The sequence below is a fragment of the Enhydra lutris genome, unplaced genomic scaffold, assembly GCF_002288905.1.
Source record: "Enhydra lutris kenyoni isolate GAN:26980312 unplaced genomic scaffold, ASM228890v2 scaffoldscaffold31, whole genome shotgun sequence".
In the NCBI taxonomy this organism is placed as follows: domain Eukaryota; kingdom Metazoa; phylum Chordata; class Mammalia; order Carnivora; family Mustelidae; genus Enhydra; species Enhydra lutris.
Window position 1 is genome coordinate 9005493 of NW_019154115.1, and position 20103 is coordinate 9025595.

The 20103-nt window shown below is 35.8% G+C and overlaps 2 protein-coding genes across 3 annotated transcripts in view; one reads left to right on the plus strand and one right to left on the minus strand.

The window, feature by feature from the left end:
* LOC111153326 (phosphatidylinositol glycan anchor biosynthesis class B) overlaps nucleotides 1-8087 on the plus strand; it is a 39770-nt gene extending 31683 nt beyond the window's left edge. Inside the window, exons 10-12 of the mRNA XM_022512283.1 lie at nucleotides 5040-5253; nucleotides 7147-7327; nucleotides 7883-8087. Of these exons, the coding sequence (XP_022367991.1) occupies nucleotides 5040-5253; nucleotides 7147-7327; nucleotides 7883-8020 (533 nt within the window). The 3' untranslated portion in view covers nucleotides 8021-8087. The remainder of the gene's footprint in view (nucleotides 1-5039; nucleotides 5254-7146; nucleotides 7328-7882) is intronic.
* A 357-nt stretch (nucleotides 8088-8444) lies between these two features.
* Nucleotides 8445-20103, minus strand: part of LOC111153273 (cell cycle progression 1) — a 39349-nt gene continuing 27690 nt past the window's right edge. Inside the window, exons 7-10 of one of the 2 annotated variants that reach the window (XM_022512193.1) lie at nucleotides 15598-15719; nucleotides 11505-12910; nucleotides 9110-9207; nucleotides 8458-8570 (exon numbers count right to left, since the gene is read on the minus strand). In XM_022512193.1, coding sequence (XP_022367901.1) covers nucleotides 8554-8570; nucleotides 9110-9207; nucleotides 11505-12910; nucleotides 15598-15719 — 1643 coding nt within the window. In that variant the 3' untranslated portion in view covers nucleotides 8458-8553. Of the gene's footprint in view, nucleotides 9208-11504; nucleotides 12911-15597; nucleotides 15720-20103 lie in introns of both variants that reach the window. The other variant, XM_022512192.1, reaches the window with a different exon arrangement.

A 20103-nucleotide genomic window follows, 5' to 3' on the forward strand; every position in this document is an offset into this window, starting at 1 on the left:
ATATACCTTCTGTAATTGGCTCTGATCCTTAGTGAACTGTATAACCTTGTGCCTCTGTTTCCTCATCTGTAAAAGAAAGGTGCCATTGGTCTAGTAAGATTGATATTTTTAGTTGAACCTCTTATAATTTGTGCTGATGAGATTTCCAACACCTGCTACTAATTTTAGGTTGGGTATCTGCTTCATCTGTTTTTATCACAGTGGCCAACACAGACTTGCTAGTCTGTTTCTCCATACACTAATTGTTTTATCAAAACTGCACATGCACGTTATTTGAAAAGCCATTCCATACGTTTAAAAAAAAACAATGGTTCCCTGCCCTCCTTCCAATTCTTCTCTTCAGAGGCACTTACACTCTTTCAGGTGGTTATTTTGATAATTTATCTCTTTACATAAAATGCTAATAATGCCCTTAAACATCTTGTTTTGGGCATTTCTTAGGACTTATATGAAAATAGCTTTATTTCCTTAGCGAAGTAGCAACATAAAATTCTTCCTGATATCTCTGTGCCCAGTAGTCTCCTTACTGTTCTAATAGTTCCAAGTTTCTCTTTCCCAGGCCCATTCTCCTGTATGTTCCATCACAGAATTAAACCAGCCTTTTTTTTTTTTTTTCATGTAAACGCTGAACTTAAGTTAACTGAACAGCTTTCCCAGAGAAACATCTCTGGTTGGTAGGACTTGGTAGAGATCTTTTTCTTGGGCTTTTAGATTGGATTTTCTGTTAAGTCTTGTCAAAACAAGGGTGCATCCTTCCTACCCCTGTGTTTGATGGGATCAGTAATGTACAGCCCTTAACTTTCGCATCCCCTCCGTTCCAATGAACCGTACCTTGGTAAGAAGGAACTCATCAGTCCTTGCTTAAAAATGCATTGTAATAGGAAGTATCCAAAACTTAAAAAGTAACTGTGTGTATCAAGATAAATCACAGGATGATTAGGAGATATGGCTGAGTAAAGAAGGAACCAACTCATGCAGGGCCTTCTTATATACTCAAGTTTTTAGATTTTATTCTGGAGAAGAGTGAGCTGGGACATGATGGATTTAAAACTTTAACAGTGATCTGATAGTGATTGGATAAGAACCAATAAAATAAACTCCTGGTATAAAAAGAAAAAACCCTATAGTGTCATCCTCTAATCATCTGGTTCCATTTCCCAGAGATAATTATCAGTCTTATAAATTCCTAACAACTTCCTCTTTTATGTATCTTTTTGTTGGCATAGGTAACAGGAGCAAGTTAAATATTCTGGGACGTTATTTAGCTTGAGTTAGAGTTACTATGGTATCATGCCCTTATTCAGTCCTCATTTTCCAGTTTTAGTAACCTGCACCAACCAAGATACAGAAGCAGATGATCCCCTTTCTGACCTATCCTCAGGTCAGTAGTAGCCTAACACCACATCACAATGCCTCTGTCATTTGCCATACTTCATCTTATCACAAAGGCATTTTATCGTCTCATATCATCACAAGGAAGATGGCTACAGTACAATAAAAAGTTTTGTGACCACATTCTTTTAACTTTTATTACAGCCTGTTACAATTATAACTATTAATAATAATAGTAATAGTAACTAATAGTAATAGTAATACAGCTATTAATAATAGCTATTACTATTATCTGTTACCATGCCTAATTTGTAACTTAAACTTCATCAGAGGTGTGTATTGGAAGAGTATAGGGTTCTGTACTACTGGCAGTTTTAGGCATCCCCCATGGGTCTTGGAATGTATCCCCTGCAGAGAAGGGAGGACTGCTGTATGTGAAGTGAAGGTGTCTGAATTCGTATGAACCCAGGTTCATACGAGGTCTTTGTTCTCTTGGAAATTACATGAGGCCAAAAGATCTCCCTAGGTGGTTTACAGAACAGAAGAAAACTTGTGTTCACAGAATCTTCAGTTAATTGGGAGAGGGGGTCTCACATTTCAGGTTAGATGATGCTTACCTTACAGTGTGCTGCCTATCCCATTCAGAAGCTTGCTCATTCTAGGGTGGATCCTTGCAGTGAGAATTGCATCTGCTTATTATTTGTATGTAGTTATGTAGACTTAGTAGACAGCAGCTACAGGATCTTGTTACCTTTTTTAAATACTGAAGAAACCATACTGCTTCCCTGTAAGGAAACTGTGAATCCTAAGCTTCTCTTGTGGCGCAGACTAGCACTGCAGCTGTAATGTATTTCCATCTCTCCCTTTAACAGCTCCAGTTTCTGCAATTCTCTGGAGAATGTTCAATGTCAGACAGTTTGGAAACCCTGGAAGTCTTCAAATCCAAGTCTGTTCAACTGTTCCTTCTTTCCTTCTCTTCCCAGCATTTTCTGTGTATTTTTTCCCCAAATTAACAGGGAGATTCAGTTCTCTCTGAAAAGATCCATCCTACTATCACCACAAAGAAAATATAAAATAGAAGCATTACCTAATTTAAGACTCCTTCGTACTGAACCGCTGGAAATACAAGCACATTTTCTTCCAGCATTCTACCCAAAATGCCATTTTTACAGCATTTACCATCGTGCACTCCAGTTTTAGATCAGTCACCATACCATTGTATCCCTAATGCCCATTTTTTAAAAAGCTTTCAAGAAACATTTAGTGAGTGAAAAGACTGATGATGAGTGAACATTTCACAAATGCAACCTGAAGAGGTTACACTTCATTTGAATATTCCTGAGGGCAAGTTGTCTTCTAAAGTGCCTTGCCCGGATAGGCTTTAATGTGGCTTTTTGTAATGAGGCCACTAGGTATATTTAGTTTTTTCCCATCTACTCAAGAAAGCTCTTGAGCTTGCTGGTCTATTAGTTCTGTGACTAGAATTATTACAGATAAGAGAACTCCTGGAATCCTATTTCAATTCTAATAAAACTAATCCTAGTTCTCAAACTTTAGTAGGTTCCTTATTTTACCATAGCAAACATAAATTTAGATATATTGTACATGTATGTTTAGTTTTCTTGATCTTCCTACATTTTTTACCACACTTTTTAGAATGTGCTTTGGCTAATCAGCTATTTCAAGTAGTAGTAATGAGAGAGATGTGTGATATTCCAACTAATGAATAGAATGAACTATAGGTAATGTTATCTAAAACATTTCCTAGAGGAATGAAATTCTAAGATTTTTTGGCCAAATTTGGTTCGGCTATCAAGTAAGTGGCAGGTATCAGATGTCTTGGAAAAGATGAAGTTATTTTTATTATTTTCAATTATATATGATTTATGTACAATATATTATTTATAATCTTCAAAGGAATGAATAGAAATAAGAGCGATAAAGGTACCATACCTAATTAAGATATATTTAAGTGTACAACAAAAGGTATCTTTAGTTTTTCCTAAACTGAATGTTAATATATACAAGTTGAAAGAATGAGTGTTTTCAGTTAATGTGAAGTGTTATGCCCCAATAATGGGTCCGTGATTAAAGGAGTGAGACTGATACAAAGCGAAGGTCAAGCAAAGCTTTATTTCGAGCCAAGCATCAAGAATCAGACCCACAGTCAAATAGACCGGTGGGGGCCGCCCCTTACAGAGAGGACGACCCCTCCCTGCTTTCCAGACTAACTTTTATAGAGCAAAGGCCATGTGGTTGGGCCTGGTCACACACAGGTGGCTGATTGAATTACAATTCACCCCACAGTAGCCATAGAAACTAGCCCATCACCTTGGTAGCTAGAAGATAGTATGTGCCCCCACTGAATGAAGGTCTCCACCTGACCTGACCCACCCTTGTATTTGAGCTTTGTTACCTGAGGCTGGTTTCTGGGACTTGTTTTTAAGTAAGTCCCCTGGGGGGAGGGAAGCAGGGACAGTTTAAGGGTTAAAAAACAATGTTATTGTTTAACCTCAATGGAAGCCTCTGGCTAAAATATAAAAATGTAAAATAGGTCCTTACATGAAGTACTAGATGTGATTTAAGTAAATTACAGGTCTTAATTTACTCCTGTTTTTGAAATAGTCCCTCCTAGGCCAACTTCATGTTAGTGTCCTTAAATGGGAACAGTTCAAAATTAATTTTATTCATGTTCAGTTATTTTCAGTGATTGAGCCAACCTAAAACAGCTGAAGCAGTCAATTAGGTGATGATCATGGAAAACAGTGCCTTAGCCCCGGTGGGAATTAGTGCTAAAATTTCAGGCAAGCCACAGACTGGATCCTGGATACCCAAATTCCAAAAGACCAATTATCTAATTCCATGAAGACTGTATATGTGGAGTATGAACAAAATGTCAAGTTCATTAATAAGCTTATTCTTTTCCAATGCAAAGGCCTGTTTTTTTTAAGGGTATTTTCAATAGATCCTTATATGCTCATTATCAGTGGCTACTGCTGGGGAGGAGGACTATAGGAAGGGGATGGGAGACTTTTACTTTTCATTTATTCTATTCTGCTTGGGGTTTTTGCCACATGCAAGAATTACTTTTACAAATTTAAAAATAAATTTTTCAGCATCTCCAAATTGCCCAACACTATATTGAAAGAAAAGACATACTTCTTTCAGAAAAAGATACCCATGCCACCAATACATACAGTAACTACTGAAAATCTCCCAGTGGTGTATTTTTCTCAGAGGACACTCTGCCACATATGTACACAATCCATTGTTAGCACTTGGGAGGTTAAAGAGAAGAGACAGACAAATGAACTATGTACCAGGACAAGCACTGGACGTACATTTTTTCCTAATACTTGGAAAAGTTAGTTACCCCATTTGCAGATGAGGAAAATAACGCTCAGCAAAGTAAAAGAAGACACCTGTGCCAGGGTTAGAATTCAAATCTGGGTCTGTTGGACTCCCTAGCCATTCTTTTTCCATTATCCTTCCATTCTTTTTTCAAGAAAAATGTAGAGATCGGAGGACAATGACAGCGAATAGAGAAATTATAAAGATGACCTATTGCTTATTTCTTATTTGTCCATGACATTATTTCAATTTGTGCTACTTCCATTAAGGTTTACAAATGTATTTGCAGTTAACATTTGCTTAGCTATCCTAAAGCAAGAATGCCAGTATTATGGTTCGTGTCTGTCTTCATACAGGGTACTCACTAAACCACCTGAAAACATGGAAGAAACCAGCTCTCAGCTTCCTGTTTTTATCGAATATGCTCCTTGCCCTCTATACTGGTTTAGTTCATCAACGAGGTACTCTTGATGTCATGACTCATGTTCAAGAACTCTGTTACAATAAACCAAATAAATCTTCAGCTTCAGTATTTATAATGATGCCTTGCCACTCTACTCCTTATTATAGGTAATAGAAGTTGTTCCACTACATGCTATTAAGAAAATGAAACTACTTTAAAATTCCTTTCAGATTCCTGAGTTTACTTGATAACTGATCAAATGACTAAGAAATTTGAAACTTTATCCATATTCACTGAATTTTAAAAGCCATTTAAACTATGTCAATGAAAATCATATACCACTTTTAAATAAGCTTTATTTTTAAAATGTGACATATTTAAATGATCTACTTTAAATGTAATATAAAATATTTTGTAGATCATTTGAAGGTAACCATAGTAAAAGAAATTATCATTGAGCTTACTATAAATCTTTGTGATACATCTTCTATTTTTAAAATTTTGAATTAATCTCAAAACACTAGATTCTACTCCAGATTTACTGCTGAACTGCTGCCCTGGTCTTATACTAGTCTTTTTAAATCTCTCTTTATATTAGTTGTCTCACCTATAAAAATTAGGAAATTCCATTAGATGATATTCTAATGCCTGAATTACATATTTCTGAGAAATGCAACACTAAAACTGCCTTAACTATGCAGGACATTTAAAAAGAAATCCATTTGGGCCTGTGCTTCCAATTGCCTACTAACAGAACATGGGCAAAGCAAATTGCTTTCCTTTAAAACGCTCTACATCTACTTAGCCTGGCTTTAAACAGTCTGAAGTTAATTTTCCATGTGCACATTAAGTCAACTAACTATTGAAGCTGATATCATTTTAAGACAATTTAACACTTTTGGAATACTCAACTGAATCATTAATGCCAATCATTAATACATAATTAGAAAGTTGGGACTGCCTACCAAAAGCCACAGGTTAGATGTAAGACCCAAGTATCCCTTCAAATTGAGGTTCACCTACTATATAAAAAAGACTAGAGCTGAGAGTGGGATATTCACTCTCCTTCTGTGCTCACATGAGCAGTAACACTGCGAGAACAGGAATTCTAGAGGCATAGAGCTGCTTTCCATACATGGCTGTATAGTTGTTATCTTAGGTTTTGAGTAGTTCACCAAGTTCTCCTCTTACATTTTTCAAACTGCACAATGCAGCAAAAAGTCTCCTTCAGAGTGCTTACTTCAGAGCAGAACACTTAAAACTTTTCTCGTCTTGTTTTGGTTTTCTCCCTGAAGCAAGACCTTCCGCTCCTAAATTATACAAGCCATGAAGTGTTAGGTCTTGTGTAAATTTACTTTGTATGCAGTTCACAGATAACATAAACCTTTATCACGTGTTTATTTTTCCTCAGGCAATTACAAACATGGCTTTTGCCGGGCCCAAGTAACTGGCTTAAGTTGTCATAATTCATCAATCCATCTTTTTTACACACAGGCTAGTCTATGCCACAATAAAACCATTCATCAGTGAACATATGTTGCTCTCTATCACTAAATCTTATTTATATAAATACGGAACAACAACAACAAAAATCCACACAGGAACAACTTATTTAAGGATGTGAAACGGAAGAGAACAAGAACCCTTTCTCGTTCATAAAGTTTTCTACCTTGCCAGTTAAGCCCATGGGGAATTGTTCTCTTATTAAGAAGTCACCCACTTCATCCCAAAGGCCCCTTCCATTCCTGGAAAAGCATACTGATATTGGAGAATTCGAAGTCTCCCACGCTGCTGACTTACTATCCCACCTTAAAGTGGAGTTTCATGCTTTAGTTTGGACTTGAAGGTTATGCTGCTGCTGCACAGGCACATGGAATAACAATCCTATTGTCCATCTTTGAGAAAACTACATTAAAGTCTTGCTTCTTTACCTTAATGGGACTCAGCGGAGATTTAGGCTTCCCATTTTGTTATGTGAACATGATAGGTCTTGAGAGTAACTGGAAAACTTTCACCCTTTTTAACTTCTTGTAACTATTATGGTAACTTTCTCTTCACAGCCACGTCCACTACCCACTTCCAATGAGATTTCTCCAGTGTCCCCCAGACCTGACTGGAAAAAGTCAGTACCTTGACGAAGCAGATGTATTCTATCTGAATCCCTTAAACTGGCTAGATAAAGAGTTCCACAATGATTCAACATTGCCTACTCACTTGATCATCTTCAGCATTTTAGAGGAGGTAAGGAAATATGAAAAAGGGGAAAACTCACTATTTCACCTCTGGTGTAGCACTTGGGTAAACAGACAACTTTTTTATGGTCTCTTTCAAGCCCCATATTTTGTAATTGGTTCTTTCCTCTGGTCAAAATCCATTCCAGTTCTATAACTATCAAGATATTATGTAGTAACATACCATGTAAGTATACCATGAGTTAATTCTTTTATTAAGAAATTATATTGCTTTGGGGCACCTGGGTAGCACAGTTGGTTAAGTGTCTGATTCTTGGTCTTGGCTTAGGCTGTGATCTTGTAGTTATGATCCCAGAGTCATGAGACTGAGCCCCGTGTTGGGCTCTGTGGTGAGTTGAGTCTGCTTACGATTCTCTTTCCCTCTCCCTCTGCGTCCCCATCTGCTTGCATACTCTCTCACTCTCTAAAATTAATTAATTAAAAAAGAAACTATAGTTTTATTAAGAAAAAAGTGGTAGAGACGCAAATCAGGTCATTCTAAAGTTCTTGAAACAGTACTCAGAAAATAAAGCCTTTATTTACTTAAACATTTATTTACTTCTAGGAAATAAGCACTTTCCTAATTTCAAGCAACTATGAGAGAACTGCTGTGTTCTTCCACACTCACTTGCCAGAAGGTCGAACCGGAAGTCACATATATGTCTATGAACGGAAATTAAAAGGGATACTCAACAGAAGATGAAATTCTGAACTGTGTTTAAATCTTTCCTAAAGCAGTGCCTGGGTGGCTCAGACATTAAGCAGCAGCCTTCGGCTCAGGTCATGATCCCAGGGTCCTGGATCGAGCCCTGCATTGAGCTCCTGGCTCTGCTGGGAAGTCTGCTTCTCCCTCTCCTATTCTCCCTGCTTGTGTTCCCTCTTTTGCTGTCTCTCTGTCAAATAAATAAATAAAATCTTAAAAAAAAATCTTTCCTAAAGAAACAGACATTGCTGGGTAGAGATATTCAGATGCTGCATAAATATGCCTGTAAACACTGGGTAAGATTCGTGCAACTAGCGAAAACCACTGGAATTGCTTTACCAAATATCACTACTGAGGAAATGTATGAATAAATATCACAAAGTATAAAAATATCAATACAAATACCAGATTTTAAATAAAGACCTTTAGTTTTCTTCATGGTGTAGTTTTATTGTTTCTCCCACAATATTCAGATGTGCAAGAAATTTCACAAGAGAACAAGTCAGCAAGCTCATAGGAAGGCAGCATATTCTTCACAAGTCAACGGGCTCTTGAACCCACAAAAAGACAAGAAGCAAGTGTAAGATTATAAAATGTTAAAGATGAAATTCCATCACAATGTATTTTTTTCAAGCTCTACTGCAAATTTAACACAAATGTCGGTGTTAATTACACTTTGTCATATGATTTGAGCTTGCTTTAAGCTCATACACTGAAGGAAGACATTTCATGCACAAAATATGTTGCATGCCCAGCTTCCTTAAAACTACAGTTGAACATTTCCAGTGCCAAAAAAATTCAGCAAAGCTAAACTACAAGGAAAATGCAAGTTAGTAAGCTTTTACTTGATGCTTCTGAGTAATAAAGTCATCAAACTGATACTTAGAAATGACAGAAAGACATTATCTTGATAATTTCATTTTAGTTTCAACACCAAACATTGTAGAAAGCATCCATGTTTCTGTGACCATTTTCTAATTTAACTTAATCATGATGATCAGTATTTAGGGTCAAAAGGTAACTGCCCCAATTCTATTTCAAGATTTGCCATGTGTCTTCCATTAGTGCGACCATATTTGTGCCATTTACCTTCCCTTTTATAAGGTTGTGGCTGAGGGTGCTTCTGCTCTTGTTTTCGATGCCTGGAGTTTTCAATATTTACCATACGTTGCTTTTTATCTGGTCGACTGAAAGCAGTAAACACATTTTTCATCTATGTTAGAGTTAAATTTAAACAAGACACAATCTTAATGTTTTTCTCCATTAATCTATTATCTGAACACTCTGAAAAAGGGTGTTATATTAATCTGAAGTATAATCCTAACACAACCATACCAAAAAGATTCAGTATTATACTTTCATCCTACAGAAAAAAAAAAAAAAATAGACAAACATACTGTAGTGGCAAAAAGGGGAAATATTCAACAGATAAATAGAAATGTGACAATAAAATAATGAGATGTGTTTCCATTTTTTCTCCTCTAGTTCAAAATCAATCTCTTCCCAGTGGCTTCATCCCTTACATGTATGTATAGATCTCTTACAAACTGAAAAATATGTATACATCTCTTACAAACTAAAGAAAGTTTCTTTTTCTATAGCCACAGCCCAAGGTATGTATCTACTGCTTTCTTCAAACTCTGTATGATCAGGCTACTTCTGTCACTACTTCACTGAAACAGTCCATAATGCCATTCACGGCCACCCAATTCACCAACCATGAAATCCAGTCTCTTCTTTGTTTAAAGCATTTGAGACATGTATATATACTCCTTTCACTTGAGATGGTCTTTGGATTTTCTTGCCACCATATTTCAGTATTCTCAAGCCTTTCTCTACAACCCCATACGTGTTAGTGTGCCCCAGGAGTCTGAAAAAACCACCCCAGCCTAGATGATCTACACACACACACACACACACACACACACACACACACACACACAATCTGGGCTAGAAGGAGTCCTATAACTAATGGCCAACTAATTCTTTCAACGTGGCTGTCAACAGATACCTACAAGCACAATTCTCATTTCCAATTCCCCTCACCCAAAACCTCTGGTATCCCTATCTTAGTGATGCCGCTATCCAACTAGTGACCCAAACCAGAAATCTGGTATTGTTACTTTCTACTTCTCTTTCACAAGAAATAAAAAATAAATAAATAAATAAAACCAATTTTACTTATATTGTTCAAATCTGTCTCCTTCCACTCCTATTACCCTAGTTCAGATACTCATCAGCTCATGTCTGTAGTTTTTCCAAAGACCACCATCTAGCTTTTAGCTTCACTCTTTCCAAGCAACACTTCAGGCTGTTGCCAGTGATCCAAAATGCAATGAGGCAAGTCTTTTAGCATAAAGAGATCCTTCAGATCTTCACAAAAGATCTGTATCTTTTCATACCCCAGCACTACCTTGTCTCCTTAAAGTGATGTGTCTTCGTATCTCCAAACATAGTTCTGAGTAGAATGTCCTGTTCTGCTTAGCAAATTCTCATTTCTCCTTCAATAACCAGTTTAAAGAAGTTCAGTTCAAAGACCACCTCACTCCTGAAACTTTCCCAAACATCTCCAGGCTGAGGCCACCACACACCATGTGCCTCCAATACCTCTATTTAATTTCTTATTGTTACCTAACTCTCCAAAAGCTTGTGAGCTACTTGATGGCAAGAATTTTCCATGTTTTGTCAGGGCAGCCTCACAATGTTTTGCTCATTTAGGCACTATATAGTTAAAGACTAAAGACACCAGAATCAGTCTCATTATTTTATAGACACATTACATTTATTCAAAAAGACATGTATAACTAACTCAAAGATTAAAAAATAAAGCTAACATTTGAAGATTAGGCGAGTTTCATGTTACAGAATATAAAGCTGATAAGCAATTGATAGTTATTTTTAGAAATTATGTATATAAAGCACACACATTATAACTTGTGGCTTACTAAGTTTGCCCTACCTTTATGAACAATAATTGTGTAATAACTGTATTAAGTATAGTTTAGTTGGTAAGTGGAATAGACAAAGAAGTGGGCCAATCCAAATTGTTACATATGAGCTCTTCCGATTTCAGAGTGAACTCTGTACTGTTCACCCAAGCTTCCCAAAGTGAGTAAATGAATAAAAAAAGACCAAAGAAAAATCATTTCACTTATGATTATCTTTCCACATAAACTAGAATGAAAAGAAACGAGCTAAAATAGGATTTACATATCCTTAACTCATTTTTAAGGCAGAATTTAACCATTTGCTCAAGTCAAACTGATTATATGAAATTTTCAGTTTGTAATGGCTATTAACTTAAAATTGTATCTTTCGACTTAATTTATTCTAAATTCTCTGGCAATAAGGTACTTTTACAAATTGCACTTTTTTTCTTTACAAAAAGTACTTTAACATTCCAAGATGTTAACATGATTAAAATTGCTATCCAATCTATAAATGTCAAAAACTATTATAATAACATGGTGCTATGTAAACCGACCTGGGTCCATATGGAGGGGAAAGAGTGTGACCAAAGAAGTGTCTATATATATATCCATCCAACTTCTCAAACACTCCATCATTATCTACTTGATATTCCTTCATGTCTTTAAGATAATCTTTAACATCATTAACAAAGTCAGTGAAGAGCTTCTGATCATGTATAAAGACACCATTTAGGAAAAACTTATTGATGAATTGATCAAGTTCTTTCCAGTGATGAAAACTATCCAGTTTTTCTAATAAATACCTTTCAATTAACTGTCTAAATTCCTCTATCCCTACAGGATTCAACATTTTCATATTAAAAAGGTTAATGGATTCCTGTTGAGCACATTCAAATACACCAGAACAAGATTTTCTGAAAGAATCATAATTTTCACTACAGTCATGCTCAGCACTGCACTTCTGTGAATTTGTATTTTTTCTAAATTCTTCGAAGTGAGTTGGCTTTTCTTTCCTTCCCTCTCTTTGCGTAGTAGGGCCTCTATTCTGGTTTTGTGTACGTGCCTTATACTGTGGGTGTAAATATTCACTAAAAACTGTTGATTTTTTCACTGCTTCTTCTTTTGTAGCACTAAATCTTTTATTGCCCTTTTCATCGAAGATATTCTTGGTGGTATCTTTGAAATGCCTGAAAGTGGATTTAACTGAATCTGAAAATTTTTTCAGATTTTCTTTCACAGCTTCTTTAGCCTGCTTAATTTTTTCTTTATGATGCCTCACAAACTCCTTGGTAGAATTCTTCATGGCATCAAATGTTTCCTTAACTGAACCCAAAAATGTTTCCTTTGATTTATTTTTAGCCCTGTGGTTTCCTCTGCTCCCTTTCTTTTTTCCATCGGTTTCTTGTTTTGCATTTTGATCTTTTGCCTCAATATATAGTCTTTCCCACAAATCAGAACGCTGCTGTTCAAAGTTTAGCTTCTGCTCCAGTTCAGTGAGTCTTTCCCGTAGGACTTCTATTTCCTTTTTTTCAGTCAATACATTGGGAGAGTCTGGGTTGCCATATGACTCACTAGAGCTTAACTGCTGGAGTTCCACCTTTAAAGCCATAGTTACTAGTCGTTCTCTCTCCAGTTCCGTCCTTAGCGTCTTTGCTTCTGCCAAAAGAGTTTCCCTCTGATTAAGGAAGCTGTGTGTCTTCAGCTTTTCTTCTTCCAGATGCTGCTTAAGTTTCCGATTTTCTGTAACTAATTCAGTACCTGTTCCTTTATCTTCCAATATCCTAATCTGTTCTCTTAGTTTCCTTAACTCTTCCTGTAATAAAGATAAGGCTTTTTCTTCCTTCTCCAGAGATATTCTTAAATGCTGATTTTCTGTATCAAGGTTCTTTTTCTGAGTTTCAAAAGCCATCTTCTCTTCTTCAGTTAGGGCCCAACATCTTGCAAGATTTTCCTTCAAAGACTGAGTTTTTTGAAAGAGAAGAAAAATGTCAAATGCTTTATTTAAAAGCTCAATTCAAATCTTCAAAACATAACCCTAGGTAACCAATACTCATAAAATTTTTAGTATCTTTTTCTGCAGAGACTATCTTTTATGCAGTATATATATTTATAGAGTATATATATATATGTAATACATATACTATATATATGTATTTCAATACATAAAAATCAGAAAATACAAAGTTCATATGCAAGAATGCACAGCACAGAGCTATATCAAAATAATAACATAGCCCACTGGAAGAATTTAAAGACTGGAAAAGATGAGCTAGAGCATGGTTTATCCCTAGTAAGATTTCTAAAAATAGAGCTAGGGATACTTCTCATTAGCATTTATTAGTGACTATTGATTATTTCCCACATAATCATATGAAAGCCTAATGGTTTCTCCGCCCACCTACAAGTCAGGAGAAAAGGAGACTGATCTATCTTTGGACTATAGAACTCCAATCTCTCCTGAGAAGTCCCCTAAAGAGAATTCAGGCAGGACTAAAGGCTTCTCTGACCCTTGGGTGAAGGAGATGATCTTTTATAAAAGGGAAAATTATAGCTAGAGATGACTTGAGGATTTAAAAAATTCTATTTATATTCTCTGCACTCTTTGAAAGGAAAACATTTCAACAATCTTAGTCCTATATGAAATATCTTCACCCTGTGCAAATTAACATCCCAAAGTAAGTTCAGGTAAGTCCTCCTAGTTCTCTCAGCACTTCTTAGAGGACTCAATCTTGGTAACATTTATAACTAATTTCTCCGATTTCAAATCATCTTCTGAAGAGACTATCACCAGATTAGCAATATAACTCTGAAGTCAGCACCCTTGAAAGAGAGGAAACCATGTTCAATTAGGTTTACGATATTTTGCTGCATTTCAAAGTAGCCTTGAATATCTTTTTCAACATATGTATTAGTAACAAAATTTCACAAAAACAGCAAGAAACTAAACAACACGCTTAAACAGGCTAACAGCTATAGCATTATCCAGTCAGTTAAAATACCTTATAGATAAATCAGCAAATGATAAAATTTTGCTTAATTTAAGACATTACCATTATCCCATTTGAATCAGACCAGAAAATCAGATATACAGAAACAAAAGAAAAATGTCCTTTAAGAGAATGACAGTATTTCCACTTGAAAAATAACTATCTGAAATGGATGGTTCACTATCTGGTCCATTACTCTTTAAAGAACAAATTAAAATTTAAAATTTTACAATAATCAGGGGTGCCTGGGTGTTTCAGTTGGTTAAGCGTCCAACTAGATTTCGGCTCAGGTCATGATCTTGGGGTCCTGAAATTAAGCCTTGAGTTGGGGCGGAGTCTGGAGCCTGCTTGGGAATCTCACTCTCCCTCACCCTTTGCCCGCCCCCCACTTATACTCTCTGCCTCTCTCTAAAGAAATGTTTTTTAAAATTTCATTATAATCATTTCATCTACTCTCCATATGTAAAAGGAAACAAGTTTCGTGTATCCAACAGAAGTGGACCATGAAGTAGTACAGACTAATGTAGCATTATCTTTAAATGCAAAAGCACAAGGGACCACAGAATGACTGGAGGGTATATTCTGCATTCAGTAAACTCCATAATCTTAAAGTGCCTGATAAGTAAATCTCAGGCAGGTCTCCCATGAAGATCTTCAAAATCCAAACCACATTTAATAGATGGAGGTCAGAGGCCTACCAAGAACTGACTCAGGAAGATCTATGTAGAGTCAGTCTCCTAAAAGCCAACATCATCCTACAGAACCAGAAACCATGGTGGTAAAGAAGAAAATGCCTATTCTTTTTATAACATCATTTGATCAAGGTGGGAAAAACTGCACTATTTATAAATAACTTCAGTAGTCCCTGCCTGAAAAAAGACATAATCCAGATATCAAGTGGGATTCTATCTTCTAAAGAAATATAATCATAACCCTATAAGGGGTACATAAATTGTGAGGGAAATTTGGGGAAATGGAAGGAAAAAGGAACAGTTTACTTTTCTACTGTGAATTTATCTATAAGCCCTCTATCTTTCTTATGAAGAACCAGAGAGGAGACCAGCTATTACACTGGTCCTCATAAACCCACACAGGTGTTATGGAAAGCACAGTCCTGCTGGTGTTGAGTTTAGGTAGGCAAGTGTAACATGCTGTCTCCTCCATCATGCCTAACAAGAAACCAAAGAAAAAGGACCCACTGATTATTTCCCTTGATCAAGGAAAGATCTTAGAGAGGGACTACAAACTCTCCTTTTTCTCACTGAAAATGTTTTGCTAGTTCTGTAAAAATAATGTTAACAACAATGTTTTCTAATACTATTAATTTAAAATAATGCTAATTATAGTAACTAGAAATAACACCCTTGAAGTCAGATAAATTCAGCTTTGCCAATCGCTAACCTTGAAAAAGTTAACTTTTTTGAACCTCTTTCCCATCTATGAAATGAAGCTAATACTTCCTTAATTCACAGGTCTGTGGTGAGCAGTAAGAGAAGTACTGTATGTGAGGTACTCACAGCAGTGACTAGGACACAGTAAGGAATCAGCAATTATTATAATATTATTATTGCCTCACTAATCTGCTTTGTACTTTTATCTGAACAATCCAATAATTATTGGCTAACAATTCTTTCTTAGAAAGTTTGTTAGTAGTACATACCTTATAATCTATAAAAGATTCTTGTTCCTGTTGACACTGGGAAAGATAATCCTTCATATCATTCAATTCATCTTCATGTATCTTTCTGACTAACTGCTGACGCTTCTGAATCTGAATTGTGCCTGAAAAATGAAAATTTTTATTAGGGATACACACACACACACATAACAGAAACATTACAATGACCAAACATATAATATATATAATAAATAAAACATATAATAAAACATTTAATCTTTATATACTTAATTAATTAATCTGGATAGGATCATTTTCTTCAAGGCCAGCATTTCACAGTTATATAAGAACTCTTATGATATAAACAAAAGAATAAGTAAAATCTCATGGTGTCATTCAACAAGTCATGGTAGATGGATGTTAATAAAAATCAGTCTAAGGTTAATGTATATTTTTTAATTTAGCATACACCCTGGGACGTTTAAGCACTTCACGATCCTTTTGACTAAAACAAGCCAGCCTATGTTACCCTTAGAAAAAAAAAAAAAAAAAAAAAAAATTATATACTGTTTCTAATCTTACGATATCGAGGGCACTCAACTTTGTTGTTTTTGAGAGATTGTTGAGGGACATAAAGTGTTGTCTTCAACAGGGAAAGAAACCATAGAATCTATTCATAGGATGTAAGTCAATAAGGAAAAATAAAAACGTCTATCTTTTTCTCACTATATTTTGCCTAGTAAATGATGTTACACAGCCCAAAAAGTACAAGGAAAATAACTGCCTGTGATTACCCACCATTCTCACAGCCAAATCATTTACAAGTTCTGCATTAGTTAGGTCTGTACTAGAGTACCACCAACCCCATCCCTGCAGTGGTGAAGTCTTAAACCAACTAGGATTCTCTATATTTTAACCCTAAAAACCAAAATGTTAATTTGCCAAGACATGCTGTTCACATGCTGCTTGCTACATGCCTCATGCATGAGAGAAAGGAAAAAAAGAAAACACTGAATCAAAAAATAAGGCAAAAGGCATCTGGCAACCTTGACCTTAACATCTACCAAGTGACATATTATTAATATAACACAGGATTTTGTAATGAAAGTTTACTATGTCTTCCCCTACTGCTAAAAGAAGTTAACTTTCAATTTCTTCAATAATCTTGAAAAACACTAAGGAAAACTTTTGCCAAATCACAAACTGTTACCAGCTATCATATTCTTCTGTTAAGATTCATTTCCTCTCTTTCAATTTTCGAATTTATAAAAGCATGGTAGATTTGTCTCAATATTACTCAAAAGAATCTCAGATTTTTTTAAATGCTGAAAATTCATTTGCATTTCCCACAATAACAGAAAACCTCTCTTTTCAAACTGCTGACAGGATGAATTCCTTTACCTGCTGGAAAATAATCTGAAACTACGTGTTGAGATCTCAATTTGCCCATGTTGGACAACTGTCTTTATGTGACTTTTACTCATTTAATAACTATTGGTTTTTTCTTTTTCCTACATCTTCAGCCACCTAACTATAAAGTGTTACCATCCAAGGTACAATCTTCGGCCTTCATGTCATGTATACCAATCTGCCTATCTTAATCATAAAAACCCAATTTTTGCTATCCCTGCTGTAAGATTTCTCTTCTGAGTCCAATCTTACCAGAGCTTCTTGCCAATACATCCAGCTGCCTGTTGGGTGCGATTCTGGGAACATCTTCATGAAAAAAATCGAACCATAACACCTGCTCTAAACCATTTTAGAATAAAGTTGAATAAAAACGGCCAAACTGTGCTCACCATCATATTTATCATCTAGCAAAACTTTCCTAGAAACACCCCAAATTCCAAAAATAAAGCAGCTAGCACACTTCTTGGAATTTAAAAAATAAACCACTAATATCACAAGTTATGTTTTCCATTATTACTTCAGAGTCCCTTATTTCACTAACCTTTTCTCCACCCCGACCTTCACAATAATTGTCAAGGCCCTGATCATCAACAGCAGGATTACAAACACTCTTTACTGTCTTAATTTTTCCCATTCAATATGCCTCTTTGCACTTTTCCTCTAAAATTACCATGAGGTCACTCTATAAATCAAATTCTTACCCAGATTCCAAGATGTTTTACAACATTACATCAGCCCATGTACTCCAATGTTTTACTCCACTCTTTCTCTACTCTGCTGTAGTCCAGTCAGTCTTCTCCTTGCTCCCAAACCCAGCAAAGTTTACTTTCAGGTTGTCAGGTTCTCAATTGCTGGAATGCTCCACTTTTCTTCCAACTAGCATAAACGTTAAGACCAGACCCTGCTCAAATCCTACCACCTTCAGGATGACTCAGTAAGTATAGCTTTTGGGCTATAAATCTCTTTTCTGTGCTACACAGCTTAGCACCTAGATATATTCTGTTACAGTGTCTGAAGAGCAGGATAACCTATCAATACTTAAAGTCATTAATTCCATGAGAAAATCAAATCGACTGAACTCCACTGTTGATTTAGATAGCCTACAATGTAAAGAAAGCATACGGAAGACAGGTGCTTCATACATGAAGATTTTTTTTTTAACTTTTGTAAGCATTTTCAGAACCTGAAGGAGTAGTAAATACCTGTAATACACTGTTTTACTATCCTCAACCCTGTTAATTCTTCCCTCCTTCTGATATAGATCTGATTCTCCAAATTTATAAAGAGCTGAGGTTGGCAAATGTCCTGAGTAATTCACTTAAATAGTATGTTTTTATTAAATAATTAGTAGGCAAACGACTGATTATGGAGTATGCAAGGACTAACTTCATGATGCATGAGAAATTCAAACTGGCTCTGAAATCAACTCAAATGAGCTCTTAAAGTGTTGAGATCAGTGCCAGAATTAAGGGAAAAAGTGATGTCCTTTCAACAGTGACCCTGAAAAACTAACAGTTTTTATATGTTCACTGAGCCAATCTCATCACCATGCAAAACTATTTCATATTACCCAGGCTTTAAATATTCTGAAAGGATAATTTTAAAAAGTACAGGAAAATGTTTTATTAGATATAATCATTAAAGCAAATTTTACAAGTAACCAAACTCTTATTTAAACAGAGCAGCAGGGGTGCCTGGGTGGTTCAGTGGGTTAAAGCCTCTGCCTTCAGCTCAGGTCATGATTCCAGGGTCCTGGGATCGAGCCCCGCATTGGGCTCTCTGCTCAGCAGGGAGCCTGCTTCCTCCTCTCTCTCTCTCTCTCTGCTTCTCTGCCTACTTGTGATCTCTGTCTGTCAAAATAAATAAATAAAATCTTTAAACAGAGCAGCAATTCCTCAATTTTGAAAGCACTCCTCTCTACATTGTTCCTTCTACAAAATACTTAAAGGTCATGCAATTGGTAGTTTTAATGCAATCTGGATTAACATTAAATCACTGTCCAAATTTTTTAGTAAGAAAAAAAGATTAAGATAAGACCTTCTCCTTTGTTAACTCCATGTTTACCTGTGGGGAAAAAAATCATTCTCAAAAATACATTCATACATTTGTTTCAACTAGATAATAAAAAGTATGCATATTCCTTCAAGTCAAATCTCATTACAATAACCTTCAAGGAAGGATACAAATTATACTATCTCAGTATTAAATTCAAGCAGGTATCCACCAGGAGTCTAAATGCTTATTTTTATCAATATAAATTTAAACAAGAAGAAACATATTTTACTAACTCTGACTTTAAACAAATATTGTCTTAAGTTTCTTCTAACATTAAACTATGTATGTTTTTAATGCATCCTTTCCACACATTAACAAAGGGTACATGTAACTCTTCAATTTTTGCATAAAGAAGACATTGTTGAAAGGAACTAACAAAACAGGAATATTCCAAAAGTTAAATTGTGGATCATACCAGCAAAAAAACCTAGAAGTACTTCATGTACGGCAAATTGAAATTTGTAAAACTGACAAGATCTAAAACATCTGTTTAAAGTGGATTTTTTCAAAATTTTAATACAGAGTGTGTGAATGAGCATGAAGTTTTCAGTTCTCATCTTTATACAGACATGTTGAATAAGACTCAATGGTAAGGCTCCCTCAATAAAAAATTATACCACATGAAATTCCTTCCTCTTTTCATCCAAGACACTTTTATAGGGTTTGCATTAAAGATAATCAATATACATAAATACTAATAAGGAAAATAACAAGCAAAGTTTAGGGGTACCTGGGTGGCTCAAGGGTTAAGGGTCTGCCTTCAGCTCAGGCAAAGAGGCCTTTCCCTCTGCCCTTGCCTGCCCCTCATGCTCTCTCGCTCTGCTCTCTATTGAATAAATAAAATCTTTAAAAAAATTAAAAACAGGGGCACGTGGGTGGCTCAGTGGGTTAAAGCCTCTGCCTTCGGCTCAGGTCATGATCCCGGGGTCCTGGGATCAAGCCCCATATCAGGCTCTCTGTTCAGCAGGGAGCCTGCTTCCCTTACTGTCTCTGCCTGCCTCTCTGCCTATTTGTGATCTCTGTCTGTCAAATAAATAAATAAAATCTTAAAAAAAAATTAAAAACAAAAAATAAACAAACAGG